We start from the raw sequence: 21,204 nt of genomic DNA, 5'->3' as shown, positions 1-21,204 counted from the left end.
CAGAGTGGAAGTCCCAGATTGGTGCTGGTACTGTTAAACTGCATCCCCTGCATACTGCAGACTGGTATTTAAATGAGAGTGAAAACACTCTCAAGCAGCTACAAAATAAAGCACTGACCTAACGGGTAAAGCCAAAACCAATTTGGCAAAGACCTAGCAGGGCTGTGAACTTGTTACTGACTTGGGCTCTCTTTATGGGCTTTTACTTGAAGCTCCTTCAGCTTTGTACCCCTGCTGTCATAGAATGAGGAGAAAGACCTGTGCGTCCCTCTCACTGCCCGGACAAATGCTCGCAGGGAATCGGTTTCTGCAGATGTGCACCTCCAGTGGCTATATTTTGATCTTCTCCCATCCCACACCCCTCAACACCTTCCCCCAGTAGGCACCCCCACCAACCTGCTCTGGGTACTGGCATTTACCCATAGGTACTGGGCATGTGCTTTTTTTCTGTACTGCCACCCCATAATCCAAAAAGCAAGAACAAGTATGTCTCTGTGATCCAATTGTAATTATTTCTTATATTTCAACAGGAGTAACAGGACCTGAGGGTATACCTGGGCAACCTGGTGTTCCAGGATTTGATGGTCAACCTGGTCAGAAAGGAGAACCTGGTCCTTCTGGTCCCCCAGGTAGGTCTGTGTATTCTTTAAAGACTCTGTTCTTCATTACAAAGGGACTATAAAAGATTGCTTATTAAGAAAAATAAGGTTGGCAGTTGGATAAAGATTGCACAAGAAGCAGAGACACATAACAAAAACACTTGTAGCATTTAAAGCACATGGTCATTAAAGGAATTGCTGGCACCTCCAAGAGATCTTTTTGATGTAATTTAGTGACAGATAAGGCTATTTCACATAGAATTAAATGGCCACATGTTATTTGCCACAGTCCTTATGGAGGTAGATCAGATACCAGATAAAGGAAATACAGTTACAGTGAATATAAAAGATATACAGGTTCAAAACCTCCACCTTTCTGTTAGGGTAGAGCTACCAGTTACAACTGCAGGAGAAGAAGTGTTAGATGCAATTATTAATAATGAAAAGACTCTGGCTTCAGAGAGATTACCTGTGGAATTTTATAATACCTTTATTGAGTGTCAGGTGTCTTTTTTACATGGCTTAATCTAGAAAAGAGATGACTCAGAAAGGAAATGTTCACAGTCTAGAAATATCTTCAAGATAACAATATATTCAAAAGAATAAATTATTCAGAGTCCTCAAAGTGATAGACTGGTGGAATCGAGAATTTAAGATCTCTGCCTAGTTTTAACTAAACAGAAGTTCATACGGTACTTTAATTTAATTGATTTTTTTAGCCTAAATAGGACCTGAAAGAGTATTTTTATTTTGTAGAGATTCTGGTTTACATTGGAAGGATCTCTAAAAGTTTAAGCCTGATGTTTAGCAGCACTTTTAAAAGCAAAGAAAGAAATAGAGATTTTGAATAAATGAGAAAATCACTGCACAAGAAGGTGATGAATTAGGTCACCGTTAGGAACACTGTGCTCAGTTCTGGTTGTCTTATTATAAAAATGGTATTACAGAGATGGAAAAAGTACTGCAGAGGATAGCCAGAATGATTCAGTTATTTGCTGAATTTAGTTCTACAGAAAGGCAGAGAGACTAGGCCTCTATTCTTTGGAAAGGAAGAAACCACAGTAAAGTATGTACAGTTCTGATGGGAATAGAAAGGATAGAAGCTACAAGAGTATCTGATTTTCTGTCAATTTCAGGAACTACGGGTATAAACCAAGCTAGGGGAAAGTCAGGTCCCAAAGGAGTCTAGGCAGAATTTCAGTAGGCAGCACTGGTGGTAGACCATGTATGGAATTCTCCACAGAAGGCAGCAACGGGAACAGCTTTAATTAGGGTTAAAGGCAGAGTTAGACAAGTATTTGGAAGTGGGGGGAACATTACAAGAGAGAGTGTGAATCCAGCCTGGAATGCTGAACCCTTATTAATCCCTACAATACGTTCGTTTATATAAAACATTCCATGATAGTAGAATAGATTGTCTTTGATTGGAAAATTATAAAACTGAAGGTGTGCAGAGGAATATCAGTAAACTAACAAGATTATAAGCAGTGTGTTGTATCTGTGTTGGTCCCAGGGCATGAGAGAGGCAAGGTGGGTGAGATAATATCTTTTATTGAACTAACTTCCGTTAGTGAGAGAGACAAGCTTTTGAGCTTACACAGAACTCTTTTTCAGGTCACCTTGTCTCTCTAAGATGATAAGTAATTATTTCAGTTGAACTGATTGTTCTGTACAAAGCACTTGCAATACTGTATGTTAAGAACACAGCATAGTACTTACATACCATGGTAAAGGACACTTTAGAAAAACCTAAGAAAGATAGCTAAGTAGATCTGAAAATAATAGATTATAGCAATCCTAACCAGTATAATACTCTTGCAAAACAATTTCCATTATAATTTCCTTTTTTTCACATGCCTGTAACTTTCTGAAGTTCTGGGGTTGAAATTTCATGCTTGGTATCTGCCCATAGAGGAATAGTTTTGGAAAATTTAGACAAAATCCCTTCAGCCATTTGAATCATGAGAGCATAAAGAAACATTTTCCATTTTAAAAATAAATAAAATAGAACCATCTTTCTTATCCCAGGGGGCTTACTCAAAAATAGATGAACTTTTAGATTTGATGACTGATTAGGCTATAATGAACAGTGTGTGTTTTGCTACGTTTGAAAAAAAAATACATACAATTATAAATACTTGAAAATCCAAGACTCCAAATGCACAGAAGAACATTCTGTGAGTGCACATAGGTTGGACCAGCAACCACGGAAGTCAATAAGACTGTATTTTTTTTACTTCAGTAGGCACTGGTCAGAGCCTAAGGTTACTGGTGTAAATTCATTGAGTTTATTTACATTGATGGGAGATCAGAAACATGCCATTAAAGATAGATGTGGTGTCCATGAATTGTAAGTGCAGTAAGCAATTTAGCGCTGTACATTTTTGTAGCCACTCATACCATTACCTAACTTTGTTAACTGCAGAGACTGAATCGATGCAGTGGAAGGTGGTGCTAGGAACTTGTGGAGGCTGCATTCCTTGGAAACTTTGGTCAATTTTGTTTGAATGAAGCAACAAAGAAGTTGTGCTGGGAAACATGGCAGACTTTTGTCCTCAGTAACCAATTAACACAATCAGAAGTTGAGGCTTGTAAGATCTGCCAGCAAACTAGTTCTTCACTAAGGATTTGACTGGCTCCACAACACATGAGACCTCTGTAGCTCTACTCCTCTAAAGCTTAGAGATCCATAGGACCTGAACTTCTGAAAAAACATCACAGGGCATATTTGAATGGAGGCTTCACTATAGCTGTGGGTCAAGGATCTTACAAGTACCATTGACAAAGCCTGGAGATCTTGCAATCTTAATAAAATCAAATCCTTTACGATTGTGCAGCCTGCTTTTCCAGTGCACCCAGCCCATAATGTTGACTGGGGCAGAGGCAGGCCAGGGCCAGAGGCCCACTTCCCAGCTCTCTTTCAGGTGATGCTCATCCCTTATTGGGGGGGGGAGGCAATCTCTGTGCATCCTCAAGCACAGAAGCTATAATTTTTCCCTGGCCCTTGCACAGGGCTGGCACAGGAAAAGGCTCCATCCACCGTCCTACTCTTCCCCCCATGTACACACTCCCAATGACAATCTGCCCTCTAGTATCTTCTGGTCCTTCTTTCCTCAGAAAATATAAACTTCCATGTATTATGTATATTGTAAACAACATGGATGAACAAAATGGGCACTTTAACATTGCAAGAGAAACCCTTACTTTACAGAACTTGCTGATGTCTGAGTGCTTATTTTCCCCAGTCTTAATGTTGCATTCAAATTTTTTGTTGTTTTTTCATTTCATATGTGTTGTAATTTCAGACAGTTCAAATTCTTAACAGTGATTGCCTGGTAAGCAGCAATTCTGTAGTTCCCTTTACTTGCTTTAATTTCAGCTCCATCAGAAATTGGCACACTTTTTCTCTGTAGGCATTCTTAGAGACATTTAATAATCATTCAAAGGACTTTGGTTTCCTTCACTTCCATTGTCTAAATTATTTTCCTTTATGTGTTAGAGTTTAAGAAATTAAAGAAAAATAGTACTGAACACTGCAGAGTAATTTTTCTCCCCAGACAAAACGTTTAACTTTAGTGTAAGGTTAAATACAAAACATTATGCAAATACATAAGGCATAATCATTTGTTTCCTGATAATTTACAATTTTTATCATTGACACTGTGTGCAGTCTGCTCAACAGAGTGCCATAATACAGAAGCTGTGTACGTTGAAAATAAATATGCAATTGATGGCTCAGATTGGATTCTCTCTATCAACACTTCTAGAAATAAAGAAGAGGTAAATGTGACTTTCTGTCTTGTAGGTCCGCGAGGAGCCAGAGGTCCACCAGGCCCTGAAGGTTTACCAGGGTCAATGGGCCCACCAGGCACACCATCTGTCGCTCATGGCTTCCTTGTTACCAGACACAGCCAAACCATTGAAGAACCAGAATGTCCACCTGGAACTAAACTGATGTACTACGGCTACTCCTTACTTTACGTACAAGGCAATGAAAGGGCACATGGTCAGGATTTGGGTAAGAAAATCATAAAATAAATCAAATCAAATAAGACGTTAGCATGCATTACTGATGAATGTGTAGTGCAGCTTCATTTAATTAGAAACCAAACATTTATCTTATTCGTCGGCTCGTACTACTCTATGTAGAGCACAGACTGCATAATAATCATACTTACTTATAGCTATTATAGTGCTTTTCCAGCACTGCACAAACATGCACTAATGCACTAAGGCGTGTGATGGGACACACCCTCATCCCACTGGTAGAAAAGCTTAGGTGCACCTGCAGAACATGCTCTACCTGGAGAAGAAGCGCTTATAAAGGTGAAACTAGCCACAGAAAAGGGGGAAAATTTGCCTGGGAGCAGGAAAGCTGCTAGGGACTGCTAGTGAGCTCTAGTAACAAGGGGAGCTCAGTCTGAGGCAGTGGCCAGCCTTTCCTTCTCCCCCCACTCCCCACACCTTCAACTTTTGGCAGGGGAAGATTGACATTACAAGCTTATTACCGACAAGGGCCCTGAAGGGCTGCTTCCCATCAGTGACCTGTGGCAGGACCTGGAAAGCACCTCCAGGGACTGCAGAGACAAGTGAACTGTAGTTGGACTCTGAAAAGACCCTGGGACTGAGCTGAACACCTGCTGGGAATAGTGAGATTGCTCACAAGTGGGGCTTCCGTAGGCAGGGCTTAAATTCAGCCAGTGCTGTCCAGAGCGGAACACCAGCAAATATTTTCAGCACACCCCCCCCCCCGCCCCCTGGAGTTTTTATAGCAAGTTGGGGGTGGAGGGGCCTGGGGGGCTCAGGAAATTACTCCATGAGAATTTAAGCCCTGCCCATAGGGGACCTAGGGGCAAGAGACTCAATGAGACTACAGCCGAGCCCAGAGTGCGGGTCAGCCGATTACAAGGAGACAATGACTTCTTTGATCAGAGAGCCTCGGGCATTCAAGGCATTGCACATTTATAATATATTTGATTGCTAGTTTGGGTAATTACTAGCTAGTAATCAAAATATCATCTTTGTTTAATGTAAATGTACTAGTGTTACTGAAAACCCCTTAAGTTTTGCATTCCCTGACTTTTTATATTTAAGTTTGTGACCTTATTGTTGCTTTAATGTATCTTTTGGCATTTGATAAACAAATATACAATTCTAGAAGCAACCATTATATAAACTGGATTACCATGGAGCTGAGGGGAAAAAATTATTTTAAAGTCTGATTGTGGTCTGCCACTGGGATTTATACAGGAGCAAAACAAGCTAGCCCTCCCCTCTTAGACTGATATCAGAACCTCCCTTATGCTCTCACCATCCTGCTGGAGCAAGCCATGAAGTGAGTTTCAGACCTCGGGTTGCCATGTTAGCACTTTAAACATTGTGCATTGTCATCAGAATTGCACTGATTTGCTGTTGTCAAATATTCACTTGAATGGAGTTTTACACATTAACCTTTTTATTACACTTTCAGGCACAGCAGGGAGCTGTCTTCGTAAATTTAGCACTATGCCATTCTTGTTCTGCAACATCAATAATGTATGCAACTTTGCATCAAGGAATGACTATTCTTACTGGCTGTCTACTCCTGAACCCATGCCAATGAGTATGGCTCCTATCACTGGTGACAATATCAGGCCATTCATCAGTAGGTGAGTATTGCTCTTGCCGCATTGGTTATAAATATGCAGAAGACCTATTAAAAATAGAGCTGGTCAAAAAATGTTCATCAAACTTTTTTCATATCACTCAGAATATTCTGATTTTATTTTCAATTAAATGACTGAAAATTTTCCATATTGATTTGAATTAAAATGAAAATATTTTGAGTTCCGCACCATTTCCACTGGAAAAAGTGAGGAGATCCCAAGCCAAAAAATGGTTATTTTGCTTCATATGAAACAAATATATTTATTTTGAATTGATTCATTAAAAAAATATGACAGGAAATTTTGAACTAAACAGAAATTTTGATTTTTATTGAAAATTCCAAGGGAAAAAATAATTTCTGTTTTTATACTCAGCTCTAATTAGAAGCACTTTGTGGCTCAATATCTTTTCCCTTTCAGAAATACATCAATGTCTGTTTTACGTATCATGCAGTATGCTGGGTTTCTTGCATTGTTTTGGACATTGTTTTGGTGCTTGAATACAACTAGTGTTAGTTTAAAGCAAACAACACTGCAAAGGAACCCAGGTGTAGTACTGTAAAGCAATCATTTACTATTTGTAGAACTGACTCCTCAGCTGGTGTAAACTGATGTAGTTGCGTTGAGCTCATTTGATCTGCGCCAGTTTACATCAGCTGTGGATTTGGTCCTATTTTTTTTTCATTTACTAGCATAAACTGTGCTCAGATATAACATGCACAAGGCTTAAGGCAGAAGAGATCACATGAACTTAGTGGGCTGCACCACTCTGATTTAATTAGGATCTGACAAAGGAGCTCCAACATCTTACTAAATTGATAATCATGACACGCAGGGGTCAGGCAGGGCCTTCGTAGGCCATCCTGATCTTAGAGTGTGAGGTTATGCCTACACTGCTGCTGGAAGGATGTTTCTCAGCTCGGATAGACAGACACATGCTAGCTCTGCTCAAGCTAGCATGCTAAAAATAGCAGTGTGGCTACAGTGGCATGGGCAGTGGCTCAGGCTAGCTGCCCAACTGCATACCCAAGAAGTTGGATGGGATTGAACTCAGGCAACTAGTCCAACCAACCACTTATGCTACTGGGTTCACACTGCTATTTTTAGTATACTAGCTCGAACAGCGCTAGCATCCGCATTGGGAAACATCCTCCCAGCTGCTGTGTAGACACCCTAACAATTCCTGCTGCTCTCTCCCTACCATGGAGATGAATGGGAGTGGAAATTGCTCTGGTGGGCATTCTGGGAGTAGGGGTATGACACATTTGTCTATATATATTAGCTATCCAGACAATTCTAAGGTAACATCCCCCATCGTAGGTATCCAGTGTATCAGAGTACTTAATATGGCGGTTTGTTTCTCATATAACAAGCTAAGGGCCAATTTTTAAAAAGCATTCATAAGAATGAAATATCACTCCTTCTGCATGGCAACACAACTTTGTGTGTCCCCAGACTTGGAGTTTTATTTGTAAATTATGTAGCTGGACCCAACTTATGCAAATATTACTTCTGTACTTAATTCCCAGGTTTTTTTACATCCAAAATGCCTCAAAATTAGATTGCATAGATTTTGGCCAAGATTTAAAAAAAAGAGTAGGGATTTGGGATGCCTGCCTTTTTTTGTGCCCTACTGGAGATGCCTTAAAAGGATCTAATTTTCAGAAAATGGTGAGTGCCCACCCTCTGAAAACTAAGCCCCATTAAGTTGTTCATGTTAGACACCCAAAATTCCTTGAGTCACTCTTGAAAATCTTGAACAAAGAGATCACTGTTGAAATTTGCCCTTAAACTGCCCACTATCCTATGCATACAGAGTACCTGTGGTGCTTTATATATATATTTGTAGATCTTGCAGCTTTCCCTTAAGCCCTGAGTTCTAAAAGAATCTACTGTGCCAAGAGTTGCCATGGCAGGGTGGTGTACAGTGAAATTATTTTAATATGTTCTTTTGTATCTGTGCATGCCACTGTAAACTCAAAGCAGAAGGCTATCTTCATAGTCTGTCAGTTTCTTTTATTATTTGAGACTGTTAAACCATCATCATCCTGCATCAAAAAATTGAAAAGATGTAAAAGTGTCACTTGCCTGCCCTGGTTCAAGACACTTCCTTTGTTCCAAAGTCATTCACTGATGCACCAGAAATCTCTTGAAGCAAAGCAAGTACCAAGCGCCTTTTACATTCTCTTTTTTTCTCTTTCATTGCTGTGCTTCTTAAAATAACCACGTAGTTTTTGTGCTGGAGTTCAAGGCAGTGTATAAATCCTTTTAAGTCAGACGTAGATGCCTTCGCTCTGAATTTCTTTGCTTTTGTGGATTTAACAGAACCCAGCTTATTCCTGCTTGTTATACTTAATTTCTCTGGTGCTCTGATACTGCAATACAAAGCTGTTCATGTCTAGGTATCTGGTTTGAACCAAAAGGGCCAGTGCTAATTGCTATTTTTAGGGCTGTGCTGCAAGTAAGGAATTAGTGGTCCCAGTCAAATTCCTAATTAGCAGGAGCCCATATGATTATCATTTGCATCATAACTGGCATTTATTAGTACATTGTTTGGCAGTCTTAGCAAAGAGAGAGAGACACCCACCAAGGAGTTACTGAACCTCCTGCTTATTTTGGGGCTCAGCAGGTCAGAAGTAGAATGTACATACCTGAACTAAAAGGATCTTTGTTTGCAAACCTCTCAGAATGTTGGTTTCTCAAGCCCAGTGTTCCAGTTGGTTGACTAAGTTGTCCTTTATTCAGAGATAAGGACTCCAGACATAAACAAGTCACTTTTAAAGGGAATACATATGAAACCCTCCTCTTTAAATGTTTCACTGGCCTTCCCAAGAAGTCTTCAGTTCCTCCAAGAAGTCCTGGTGTTGTCTCCAGAAGTCAAAAAGTCTACAGCTAAAGCAATTTGTTGTTCCTATTTGCTCCTGGTCTCACCAGACCTTCTTCTAGTTCTTTAGCCATTTTCCCTTCAGTGTTAATAACATTGCACATATGCTGGCTGTTGAAATGTAAAATTTAAAAGAGAAAAAAGGGTAAATTTATTAAACTATTCATTTTATAATAATAAGGCCCTTCCTTTCCTCTATCCAGTGAAGACCAGTAGGATTAGTGATTCCAATGCTTAACTGTCAAAAGAATGGCCATACGTGGTCTGACCAAAGGTCTGACTTTCATAATAGGGAAAGTAAAAAGGACTGGAGTGTTGATCTTGTAAATTCTGTACTTGCTGTGCAAATAACTCCCAAAAAAGAGGAAATAAATGTTACTATTCCAAGTACACTGAGTTCCTTGCTGTCATGTTCTTTATAGATGCTCTGTGTGTGAGGCTCCTGCCATGGTAATTGCAGTTCACAGCCAAACAGTTCAAATACCATTGTGCCCTGAAGGCTGGATGTCGCTTTGGATTGGTTACTCCTTTGTAATGGTAAGTGCACCAGGACCTCACCTGGATCAGAAAAATAATTTATGCTGGTGTTTGATATATTCCTGCCTTTAAAAAGGTACTGTCTGCCTGTGCCTTTGCAGGGAAACAAGGGTCAGAGTATGAGGTCTCTGCTCTTTTGGTGACTTTAGAAACATGTTGGCTATTTAGTTAATGTGAGAGAATAATTTAGTAACAATTCACTCTCTAGTTTCTAGCAAAGTAATTCCTCTCGCAAAACACACTTCATTCCCTTGATTACAGCTTCAGCACAAATGCCAAGGACTAAATGAACATGGAAATTAACAGACCTTCCTATTGTCCCTCCAGATCAGGGTTGCAGCACCTTCACAGAGCAATATAGAGCCACTGCCTCTGCTCTTCCTGATCTCTCCATGAACAGGGACTTTGTCTAACTGAATTTTTGATCTTTTGTGCAGTCTCTGGTGTGCTTCAGTACCAAACTTTATCTGACACAGTCTCTGGTAACGCAAGGCAATTCAGTTCTATGGGCCCTAACACCAGTGGATTCCAAGATACTCTCCCTGATTGCCTTCAACACCATGCTCCTCTCAGGGCCCGAGATACCGTGCCCCTGGGACCCATTCCTCCCACTATCCTCCCAGTTTTCCCAGACTCCCACTGCCCCCAACTGGCCACCCATTATCCCAAAGCAGGGGGAAAGAGCGGCAGCAGGTTCTCCACCACATTACTGAAAAGAGGGGAGGAAGTGCATATGGCAAAGTATTGGTTTAAAAGAGTTACAACCTACTGTCAGTAAGAGCTTGTCTACATTACCTGCTGGATCAACAGGTAGCGATCGATCCAGCAGGGGTCGATTTATCGCATCTAGTCTAGACGTGATAAATCGACCGCCGAGCGCTCTCCCGTCGACTCCGGTACTCCACCAGGGCAAGAGGTGCAGGCGGAGTCGACGGGAGAGCATCAGCCGTCAACTTGCGGCAATGAAGACACCGCGGTAAGTAGATCTGAATACGTTGACTTCAGCTACGTTATTCACGTAGCTGAAGTTGCATACCTTAGATCAATCCCTGCCCCCCACCGCAGTGTAGACCAGGCCTAAAGAGCTAGATATTTCTAATCTGGTTGATTTACTTGCATTTTCCCAGCATACCAGCGCTGGTGCTGAGGGTTCCGGACAAGCTCTGGCATCTCCAGGTTCCTGTCTGGAGGAGTTCCGCAGTGCTCCCTTCATAGAATGCCATGGTCGTGGAACTTGTAACTATTATGCAAATGCTTACAGCTTTTGGCTTGCCACTATAGAGAGAAATGAGATGTTCAAGTAAGTTATAGTTGATTTTTCTTTCTAAAATCCATATTCACAGCTCACTATACATCTGTAAAAGCAACAGTGTGAAACTTGCTTTAAGGTAACACTAGGATTGTTTTAGATTAAGTTTAAAAGATGAATAGCTATTGGTAGTCTATTTGGATTAAGATATACAGTTAAAATTTTGTAAAATTAATGCTTTTTGGGAGAAATAGTGAATATACATTTTGGTAGTATTTACCAAATGAAACTTATTTACAGTATTCCTTTTAGGATGACCTAAGCGTGTTTGTACCTCCACCACACCTGTGTTTCACTTGTGTGATTTCAGTTGTAATTGGGATACACTGACATCTTGATAGAAATTAACCCAGAGCATAATCTAATCCCTAGTGGATATCAGCTCATAATAGAACCGTTGCAAACTAGCACAGCTGTTGACAACTCCTCAGAAAGGGTATGTCTGCATTGCAAATGAAAACCTGTGCCAGCTGACTTGGGCTCACAGGGCTTGGGCTAATAGAGTATTTAAAGGTGGTGTAGACATTCAGGATCGGGCTGGAGCCCGGGCTCTAGGATACTGCAAGATGAGAGGGTCCCAGAGTTTGGGCTGCAGCCCAAGTCCAAACATCTACACCATAGTTAAACAGACTCTTAGTCTGAGCCCTGTGACCCCGAGTCAGCTGGCATGGGCCAGCCCTGGGTGTCTAATTGCAGGGTAGACATACTCAGAAAGGCAGAGAACTGAATGAGCTTGAACAATTATTTATCATTCACCCGTGAGCTTTACCCTGTGCAGAAGGGCCTATGCACAACTTCTGTACTATTTAGGCTCTAAATTGAGGAATTAAGTGATGCAAAGCCTTGTGCTAACCCCTACACAAGAATAAATATCACTCTTTAGTACAAGGAAGGCTACGTAGAGAAAAAGAGAGAAGAATGAGCATCATAGTTACTTTATTCCTTACGTCCCTCACAAGGAGAGAACTGTAAAGCTTGGCATCCCTTTCTCTTTACGAACACCACAGAAACAGTCCTAATTTGTACATCATACATCCTGGGGGAGGGAACCAATCCTGCAACCTTACCTCATGTGAATTTGAATTGCAGGCTTGAGGTCTGGATTATTAAAGGCCCATAGTCAATAAAAAAAAAAAATCACACTTCTGTCTGAAAATATTTTACCCACTTTTGTTTTTAATAATTCCTTATAACTAAAAACTTGAGAGACCAATATTTTTCAGTTCGTTTTGTTTATTTTGACATCACTTTGTATATAGTCATCCCACTCACCCCCCATTAAAAATAGCAAATTATTATGACTGATTTTCTGGAAGAAGTGACCAGATAGTCTTCAGTGACCTAGGCACTTGATTCAACTCTGCCCTGGATTTCTCAGTTTTTCATTAACAGACTAAACTTCTGTATTAAAAACACTGCCAAGTTAACAATAAACTTGCAAACTGATATTTTTGTATTAGCAGTTATTGATGGTTGTCCATTTTTTTTTATAGGAAACCTACTCCTTCAACTCTGAAAGCAGGGGACTTGCGCTCAAACGTTAGCCGTTGTCAAGTCTGTATGAGAAGAACATAATGACTTTTGAATTTCAACTAATGTCACAATATGGTGCTATTTGTTTAACAGCAGTGAAGCTTAGACTTATATCATATGTACCTCATTGTTGTCCAATATGAAAACAGTAAAGTGCCTTATAGGAACTTGCATAACTAACACACCCTGCTTTACTGGCCCTGTACTTGCTGAAGAAGAAAAGAGACAACAAAGATAAGCTTCAAATACCAAATGGCACTTTTGGTAAAAGAAATTTTTATGTAAATGCAATGCACTGACAGTATAAACAAGCCAGAGTTCATGCAGAAAAGTTCGAAGGTGCTAGGAGGTATGTTGTTGTGCCTTACTTTTGACTCCCCTTTCTTGTATTATATATTTAGATTCATTTCTCCTACCCAGATATGTATGCTATTACCATTGTCTAGCTATCTCAAAATTCCAGACTCTTAGGTATGTACTTATTGTTCCTGTACAAAGTAATACTAATATAAAGAAGAGTTTTGTGATTACAGATTATAGTTAAACAGCAGGTATCCATATTTTCAAAACATAGCCATCCAGCTTGCTTTTCTATTTGTAGTGCTTACTTCCACCCTAGTCCTATTGGGTTCAGTGGGACTATGCTCCAAAGGAAGGGTTTCCCAAACTAGTTCCACAAATGAGCAATTAAGTGTTTCTGCTATGTTTGGTACTATGCAGCTTCTTCATGCAGTGGAACAAATTTTCCTGTGGAATAAAGAATGGTCCAATTGTGGTTAGGAAAAAAAAAAATATATATATATATATTAGTAATTTATATAGGTATCAACAATTAGGCAAATCAAGCTTTGAATTTGCTATAATTTCAAAAAGAAGCTTACATAATTTTTCCTCTTTTTCAATACAGTGTCATAAATTAGATGTTAAATGCCAAAATACTTAATGTGAAACATCTGTTTTCTATCGCTCATTTCAATACCTAACTGTAAATTGCAGAGAATGAACCCAGGTTAATGGCTATTTGTGTTTATTATAGTAAAACGTGCTTTGAGCTTACAGTGTTTATTCTGTATTTAATATTTTCAGGGTTTTAAAAACTAATCACACACTGAATGACTTGATTTTCAAATTTAAAAGGCCTTAATTTTGTTAATATTCCCCTCCCCCACCCCGAAAGTTTTTCGAAGTGTTCAAAGAAATAATTCTATTGGATTTCTATGCAAATCTTCTGATGTTTGAGCACATCTGTGTCTAAAACTATTTTATAGACTATAACCATGCAAATACCAAAATATTTTTGAGAATGCCAAGGACTTTTATGTAATTTCTTAAATTTTATGTATTTCGTAAAAAATCAAATTTGTAATAAAACTATTTGTGTAAATTTTTTTTTACTTATTTGTTACTCCTGTTTACCCAGCAACAATAAATTATTTCTTAATAAGCTACTAATAAATGCACAAGCTTGATGCAACCCTAGATCACTTTTGTTCTGCACATCTTGCAACCATAAAATATTTTTGACAGGCGGAAATAAGGACACAGCTCTGACACCTTACAAGAACTAGTAATGGAAGGCAAAACGTAGTTGACACGTTATTGACACAGGTCTTATGTTGAGGTGTTTGGGGTTTTTTCAAATTAAAAATCTCACTTGAATGAAATCACAGGTCAAAAAGCTAGTTGTACATATTTCTCACTCTTCCCTTGACTCTTTCGTGCATGTAGTGAGGTGGAGTGGCCTCCCTCCAGACTGGAGAGCGAGGGACCACTACAGTCCTCCTGCTGGGCAGAGCTGAATCTGCCCTGACCCGGCACTGGAAGTCCTGGGGTGGGATAGGAAGTATAAAAGGAGAGCCCTGGAGCTCAATTGGGGGTGGACCATCAGAAGGAGCAAAGATCTTTGCAGGAACCCAGACTAGCCACTGAGTGGAGCTGTGCCCTGTGGTCGGAGATGGACGAGTATCACAAGGAGCTTCCAGGACTGCTGTCAGACAAGTGCTCTGAGGAGCTGTGGGGACTGCCGGTGGCCAAGTACCCTGAGGAGACAGAGGACCTTTGGACCATGGAGCCCTATACCCTGACTGTGGTAGAAAACAACACAGGTGACGCAGATTTTATTCAGATTCTGCTGCCGGAGAGTGAGTCAGCGTGTTTTGGGAGGATAGCCGCCAACCCAATGGCAGACCCATCTGCCACTGTTAGGGCCCTGGACTGGGACCCGATAGAGTGGGGTGGGCCTGGATCCCCTTAACCCCCTGCCACTGACCCCACCCCTGGGGTGGTGGCCAAACTCCCTCTTTTTGGCTAGAAGGTATGGGCTGTGTTGTGGAGCCATAGACTATATGTGCTCTACCCTGCCCAGAAGGCCAGAACTCCCTTTAAGACTGTTAGTTACTGTCAGCCCCAGCCAGGCGGCTGTGGGGTAAAGACTGTTTGTGGCTCTGCACTGCCCAGAGGACCGGAGTTTCTTCTATAGATGGTTACTTGCTGTCTGCCTGTAGTGAGGTGGGGTGGCCTCCCTCCCCACTCAATAGCGAGGGACCACTACAGTACACCAAAGAGGACCAAAATCTATAAGATAAAATCCAAAATGTACCAGCTAGTGTTTTGCTTATGAGCGGGCAGCGTGAATCTCAGATCTGGTTACCTGACAAGAAAATGTGATGGTTCCTCCATTTTTTACTAAACAAAAGTAAATAATTTGTTAAAATTTCAGTTTTGTTTCATATTTTTGCCTTGTGAAGAGGCTGCTGCTCTGTATTCACCTGCACTTAAAATCCTGAGTGCATTGACTGTGTCTGAATTGAAATGGGCTATATGCTTCAGTGGTGATTCTGTGCCCATGGAAGTCAATGGAGTTTTGCCAGGGTCTCACTTTCCTTATAAATGCCATCAAACAGTACACAGATCTTATACTATCTTGTAGAGAAAGCATGTGTATAATTAGTCAGGTGTAGTCCTTCCCCATGCAATGTATGGTGCACAACTAGCTGAGTGGAATGAGAAGAGAATAGGAATATAGCAAGGCAACAGACTGTGTGGGAAATTATCCATATATTCTTCCTGGTAGTGGTGTCTGGAAGGAAACCAAAGCAGAAGTTCAGCTTGCCTTTTCAGACTCAGGCCACACATGCTGGTATGGCAGGTTTTTTATTTACACTCAACACCTTACCCGGTAGGCAGATCGGAATTAAATTTTGCCTGCAGTTGGGTGACCCAAACTATCAGACAATTGGATTTTCTAAGGCTTGCATGCGAGTTTAAGCCTAGTCTGAGAAAACATCTTTTGGCTGGTGAAGGACTGATCATGGGGTTCACACTAACCTCTTTTCTTAATAAAAAACAATGTGACAGCAAGGCCTGTTTAAGTTTGAAAGACTGATCAGATAGTATTTAGAAGTCTTAATTATTTACTAATGATTACTTATTTAGTAATCATTATCTACTAAAATGCTCTAAAAAATTTCCTGCCCCAAATGCCCTTTGTACCAATGTTAGTATATACAGGTATAAGTGGGGGAAAGTCAGACATAATGTCTGAGCACTTGCTTTTGATGACCTAGATGAAGCTGAATAGCTGCCCATGCACTAAGGTAGAAAAGTGACATTTTCATAGCAACCCGCTCTTATATTACAAAAGTATATAATCAGTAGTCATGTATTTAAGCACTCAGGGCAAGCATTGTTGCTTCAGTGTGGCTGATTATATGGACAGGAACTCTGAATAGATCATTTGTTAAAATAAAGTTATCTTGTATACACCCAGCTTACACGATATAATTTTCCCAATAAAAATTCAATTCATTGTGTAAACCTGACTTGTATGCAGTACTTGAAGACAACGCTTCATGCCCCCAATACGCTTCTAAAGCTGCAGGTGGTGCCCTTGTTCTCTTTATACGATACAGGAAGAACAGAACATTCGTATATCTAACAAATGCTCCTTTCCTGCTTGTCTCTCTAATTTCCTCTCCAAATTGGAGGAAAGTAGTTTTCAATATAAACACACTGGACATATGCATATGTTGACATGTAAAAATCTGATAAAATATTCCAAAATATATATTGATACAAATAACTACATCCAATGGTTTTCCTAATATTTTGAACGCCTGCAGATTTTCTAACAATTATGTAAGATCAGTTTCTAATGATGGGATTTATCATTTTGTAAAGGTAAGTTCTTTGATGAAACATATTTTCCTACAAAATAGTTTCCCTGAGAGCAATATCCCCTTATCAGTAGGGCCCTACCAAATTCATGGACCATTTTGGTCAATTTCATGGCCAGAAGGTTTTAAAATTAGTCAATTTTACAATGTCAGATGTAACTGTGGGTGTCCCAACCCAAAATGGGATCATGGGGGGTTCACAGGATTGCCACATTCACTTCTGTGCTACCTTCAGAGCTGGGCTCTGAAGGCAGCAGCCACCAAGCTTCCTGCAGCTAGAGGAAGTTAGTGGAGGTGGGTCTGATCTCCCCTGAGCTTCTGGGAGTGCCAGAGCAGGGAGCTCCTAGCTGCTAGTCCCAGCCAGTGGTGAATTAATGCAGGAGCCCTGGCCAATTGGGGGATCCCCCCAAAAATGGGCACCCTGAGCCCAGTCAGCAGCTGTGGGGCTGGGGCCCCGAGCCGGGGCATCTAGAACCTAGGTGCCCCGAGTCCTGGCTGCAGTCGCAGGGGCTGAAGCTCCGAGGCCAGTTTTGGGACTGCTGCAGTGCAGAAGTGAGGGAGGTACACCCTCACTTCTGCGCTGCCTCTGGAGGTGGGTCTGATCTCCCCACTGAGAGCAGTCATGCAGGGGAAGGACAACTCCTGTCTCTCCCCAGCCCAGGCTGGACTAACAGCTAGGAGCCCCTGAGTGGGCCACTCCCAGCAGCACGGGGTGATTGGATTTCACAGGGCAGGTCTTATTTAACGGTCCATGACATATTTTTCATGGACATGAAATTGGTAGGGCCCTACTTATCAGGCTCCTGGAAAAATGACAACATGAAATGTGGGTTAGTTATTTTTAAACAAATATGCTACAGTTTTATGACTTTCTGCAAAGTCATTTATTAACTCCTTTTGATATCATAAAAAATCCTGCTTAATCCAAAATTAATTGCACAAGATGTCAGTGTCTATAAAGCATGGGGGTCACTTATCATGAAATGATAGAGTTTATGATTCTAAGGAATAGTAGGAGGGAAAACAGCAGAATGAACTTCGAGAAGGCAGATTTTAGCAAATTCAGAGAATTGGTAGGTAAGCGCCCATGGGAAGCAAGTCTAAGGGGAAAAAATAAGTTCAGGAGAGTTGGGAGTTTTTTAAAAAGACCATGCTGGCTTAATCAGGAGATCTTCAGTGACCTGAAATTCAAAAAAGAGTCCTACAAGTGGAAACTAGGTCAAATTACAAAGGATGAAAATATATATATTTATATATATTGTGATACAGGAGGGCCAGGGAGCAGTGGTAGAGGGGAAATATATAAGCCCTAGGCTAATTAAAGCATGGTTCCCTGTAGACTAGAGCGGGTGGCTACAGGTTAATTGGAGCACCTGTAGTCAATTAAGCCGTCAGGAACCTAATGAAAACCCCTGCTTCAGGCAGTCAGGGGGGGAGGAGGAGGAAGGAGAGAGGACTGGAGCTTGGAGGTGTGTTGTAAGATTTGAAAGACAAGAGAACCGAAGTAAGGGAGACCCTGCCCCAGCTGGGGAGGGAGACTGCCTCCTCCAGCGTCTAAGAATCGAAGGTTCCCCACCCAAGGGGGAAGAGGGGAAGAACCCGCAGGGGTTGAGAGGGGCTGGGGTTCAGAGTGAGGAGCAAACCCAGACCTCTCCCCCGCTTCCCTCCTCTACCACCTTCCCAGGCTACTAGCGGGGACCTCAGCAGCCGAAGAGCAGGGGCAACGGGTGGTGTCTTAGCCCCCCTGCCAAGAAAAGTTCAGGACCCACCATACTAACATCGGCCTTCTTGCCACAATATGCACACACACAACACAAGCATGTATAGACAAAATTAGAAAGGCCAAGGCACAAAATGAGATTAAACTAGCTAGGGACATAAAGGATACCAATAAAAAATTTGCAATTACACTAGAAGCAAGAGGAAGACAAGGACAGGGTAGGCCCATTACTCTATGAGGAGGGAAAGACGGGGAAAAAAACCAGAAAATGCAGCAATGGCCAAAGTGTTAAATGCCATTTTTGTGTCAGTTTTCACCAAAAAAGTTAGCAGTGATGGGATGACTAACATAGTGAACGTCAGTGTAAATGGGCTAGGATCTGAAGCTAAAATCAGAAAAGAACAAGTTAAGAATTACTTGGAGAAGTTAGATGTCTTCAAGTTAACAAGGCCTGATGAAATACATCCTAATACTTAAGGAACTGGCGGAAGAGCTCTGAGCCATTAGCAGAATCCAAATAAACTGAAATTTTCAGTATTCAGGTGATCTTCGAGTGCTTGCTCATGTTGATTCCACATGCACAGTTGCCGGAGTCGTTTGCCTTAGCAGTATCCATAGGGCCGGCTGTGGCACCCCCTTGAGTGCCATGCTCATGCGTCAGTATATCAGGCACTGCCAACCCTAGGTCTTCTCAGTTCCTTCTTGCCGCCCATGGTGATTGGTCAGAGTGCCTCTTTCCTTTGCTTCACAAATGGTCAGCGGTTTTTCCTACTCTTCCAACCTCCTGTTCCAGCTGTAAATAGTTTGTTTTTATAGTAGATTAGTTAGTAAGTAGCTGTTAAGTACTGTAGTCAGTCAGTCAGGGTTCTGACGGGGACTTTGCCTCAGGCAGGGCATGCCCCAGTCTCCGGGTTTTAAGCCCTGCTCTGACTGCAACAGGTCTATGCCTGTTAGTGACTCACATAGTAGCTGTTTGAAGTGCCTGGGGGAATCCCAGGCTAAATAGAAGAATCACATCTGTAAGAACCTTCTTCCCAGGACATAGAAAGAACGCGACATTCGCTTGAGGGCCCACCCCACAAGAGGGCATGGGATTCACCATCGACTCCGGGGAGAGGTAGGGGATCCAGACTGATGGCGCAGTCAACCCCTTCTCAGCTCCCGGCGCCCAGAAAGCAAAAGACTCCCCCACCGCAGCTGGCACCGTGTGCGGTGATGGACCCAGCGAAGGCTCCCTACAACATCAAGCAGCTATGAAGGCCTCCCAGAAGGCAAATGAGCGCTGTCGGCTAAGGCAGAGCCCTTTGTCGCCAGGCCCTTGGTCTCCGCATCAGCCCAGGTCAGCGGTTCGTTGCTACAGATTTCTGGCACTGTGCTCCTGGTCTCCCAGAGGGAGGCGCCGGTCATCTTACAGTTGGCACAAGTCATCTTCATGCTGATGGTCACCGTCACCGAGGTCTCGGGAACACTCCCCAACACGGTGCCACTCTCCCTACTCCTGGCACCAGTCTGACTATTTGAGGCACTGGTCACCCACAGCGATGGTTAGCTGCCAGACCCCTTCCCTTGTAGGGTATGATGCCTCAGGCCCTCCCCCGTGGTTCAGTCATTGTCCTCCTCGCCAGATGAGGCGGTGACAGGGCCCTCCCATGTTAGCCCACTGGACGACTTTAAGGAGCACCAAGCCCTGCTCTGACGGGTGGCCACTAACTTAGGCCTAGAGGCAGAAGAGATGGCAGAGCACCCAGACACTTTGTTCAATGTGCTCTCTGTATCCATCCCCACACATGTAGCACTCCTGGTGCACGAGGGGGTCCCGAACATTGCCAAAGCCCTCTGGCAAACTCCATTCTCCATCCTCCCCACTTCCAAGAGGGCCAAGAAAAAGTATTTTGTCCCTGCCAAGGGGTTTGAATACTTATATAGACACCTGCCCATCAGGGTTCAGTCACCGCTGCCCTTCCTCCTCCCATCCATTTGTGCAACCTGGCCCGGCGAAACACCGTGGGGGCCAGAAGTGGGCATTTTGAGAGTGTGCTCGAGAGCCACACCCCAGTCAACTCCCTGGATCTGTCCCATCTTTTCTTCAACCGTCTTCATCCCTACTGTTTGGCCTGGTCGAGAATCACCTCGGACTGTTGGGTGCTAGAAATTGTATCGCTGGACTACACCCTTCAGTTTTTGGCCACCCTTTTATCCCCCCTTCCCCATACCTCTTCAGGGACTCTTCTCAAGAGCGACTCCTCGTTCAGGAGGTGAACAGCATGCTACAGCTGGGGGCGATGGAGGAGTTCCCTCAGCAAATGACAGGGGAAGGTTTCTGCTCCTGCTATTTCCTGATCCCAAAATCAAAAGGGGTCCAACAACTCATCCTGGACCGGCAACGACACAACAAGTATCTCAAGAAGTTGAAGTTTCACGTGGTAACCCTGGCTTCCACCATCCCCTCCCTGGATCCGGGAGACTGGTATGCCACTCTCAACTTGAAAGACACTTATTTCCATATCTCTATCTTCCGAGGACACAGATGGTTCCTCTCTTTTATGGTGGGCCAGTGCCATTTCCAGTTCACGGCACTCCCTTTTGGCCTCTTCTCAGCCCTGCAGGTCTTTACAAAATGTATGGCCCCAGTAGCCACTTACTGGGGCATCAGAGGGTCCAGGTATATTCTTTATCTCGACGATTGGCTCATCAAGAGCAGATCTTGGGATCAAGTGCAGAGCAGCCTCGATTTGGTGTGGTCCACATGCCACGACCTGGGCCTGTTAGTGAACAAAAAGAAATCAACCCTCATACTAGAGC

General features: G+C 42.4%; 1 protein-coding gene across 1 annotated transcript in view; it reads left to right on the top strand.

The window, feature by feature from the left end:
* Nucleotides 1–13,891, top strand: part of COL4A1 (collagen type IV alpha 1 chain) — a 209,256-nt gene extending 195,365 nt beyond the window's left edge. Inside the window, exons 47-52 of the mRNA XM_037896797.2 lie at nucleotides 531–629; nucleotides 4,405–4,617; nucleotides 6,070–6,247; nucleotides 9,551–9,665; nucleotides 10,793–10,965; nucleotides 12,468–13,891. Coding sequence (XP_037752725.1) covers nucleotides 531–629; nucleotides 4,405–4,617; nucleotides 6,070–6,247; nucleotides 9,551–9,665; nucleotides 10,793–10,965; nucleotides 12,468–12,549 — 860 coding nt within the window. The 3' untranslated portion in view covers nucleotides 12,550–13,891. The remainder of the gene's footprint in view (nucleotides 1–530; nucleotides 630–4,404; nucleotides 4,618–6,069; nucleotides 6,248–9,550; nucleotides 9,666–10,792; nucleotides 10,966–12,467) is intronic.
* Nucleotides 13,892–21,204: the final 7,313 nt, after the last annotated feature.

This window comes from Chelonia mydas, chromosome 1 (assembly GCF_015237465.2).
Source record: "Chelonia mydas isolate rCheMyd1 chromosome 1, rCheMyd1.pri.v2, whole genome shotgun sequence".
In the NCBI taxonomy this organism is placed as follows: domain Eukaryota; kingdom Metazoa; phylum Chordata; order Testudines; family Cheloniidae; genus Chelonia; species Chelonia mydas.
The sequence above is the reverse complement of the archived record's forward strand: the minus strand, read 5'-3'. Positions and strand labels throughout refer to the sequence as shown.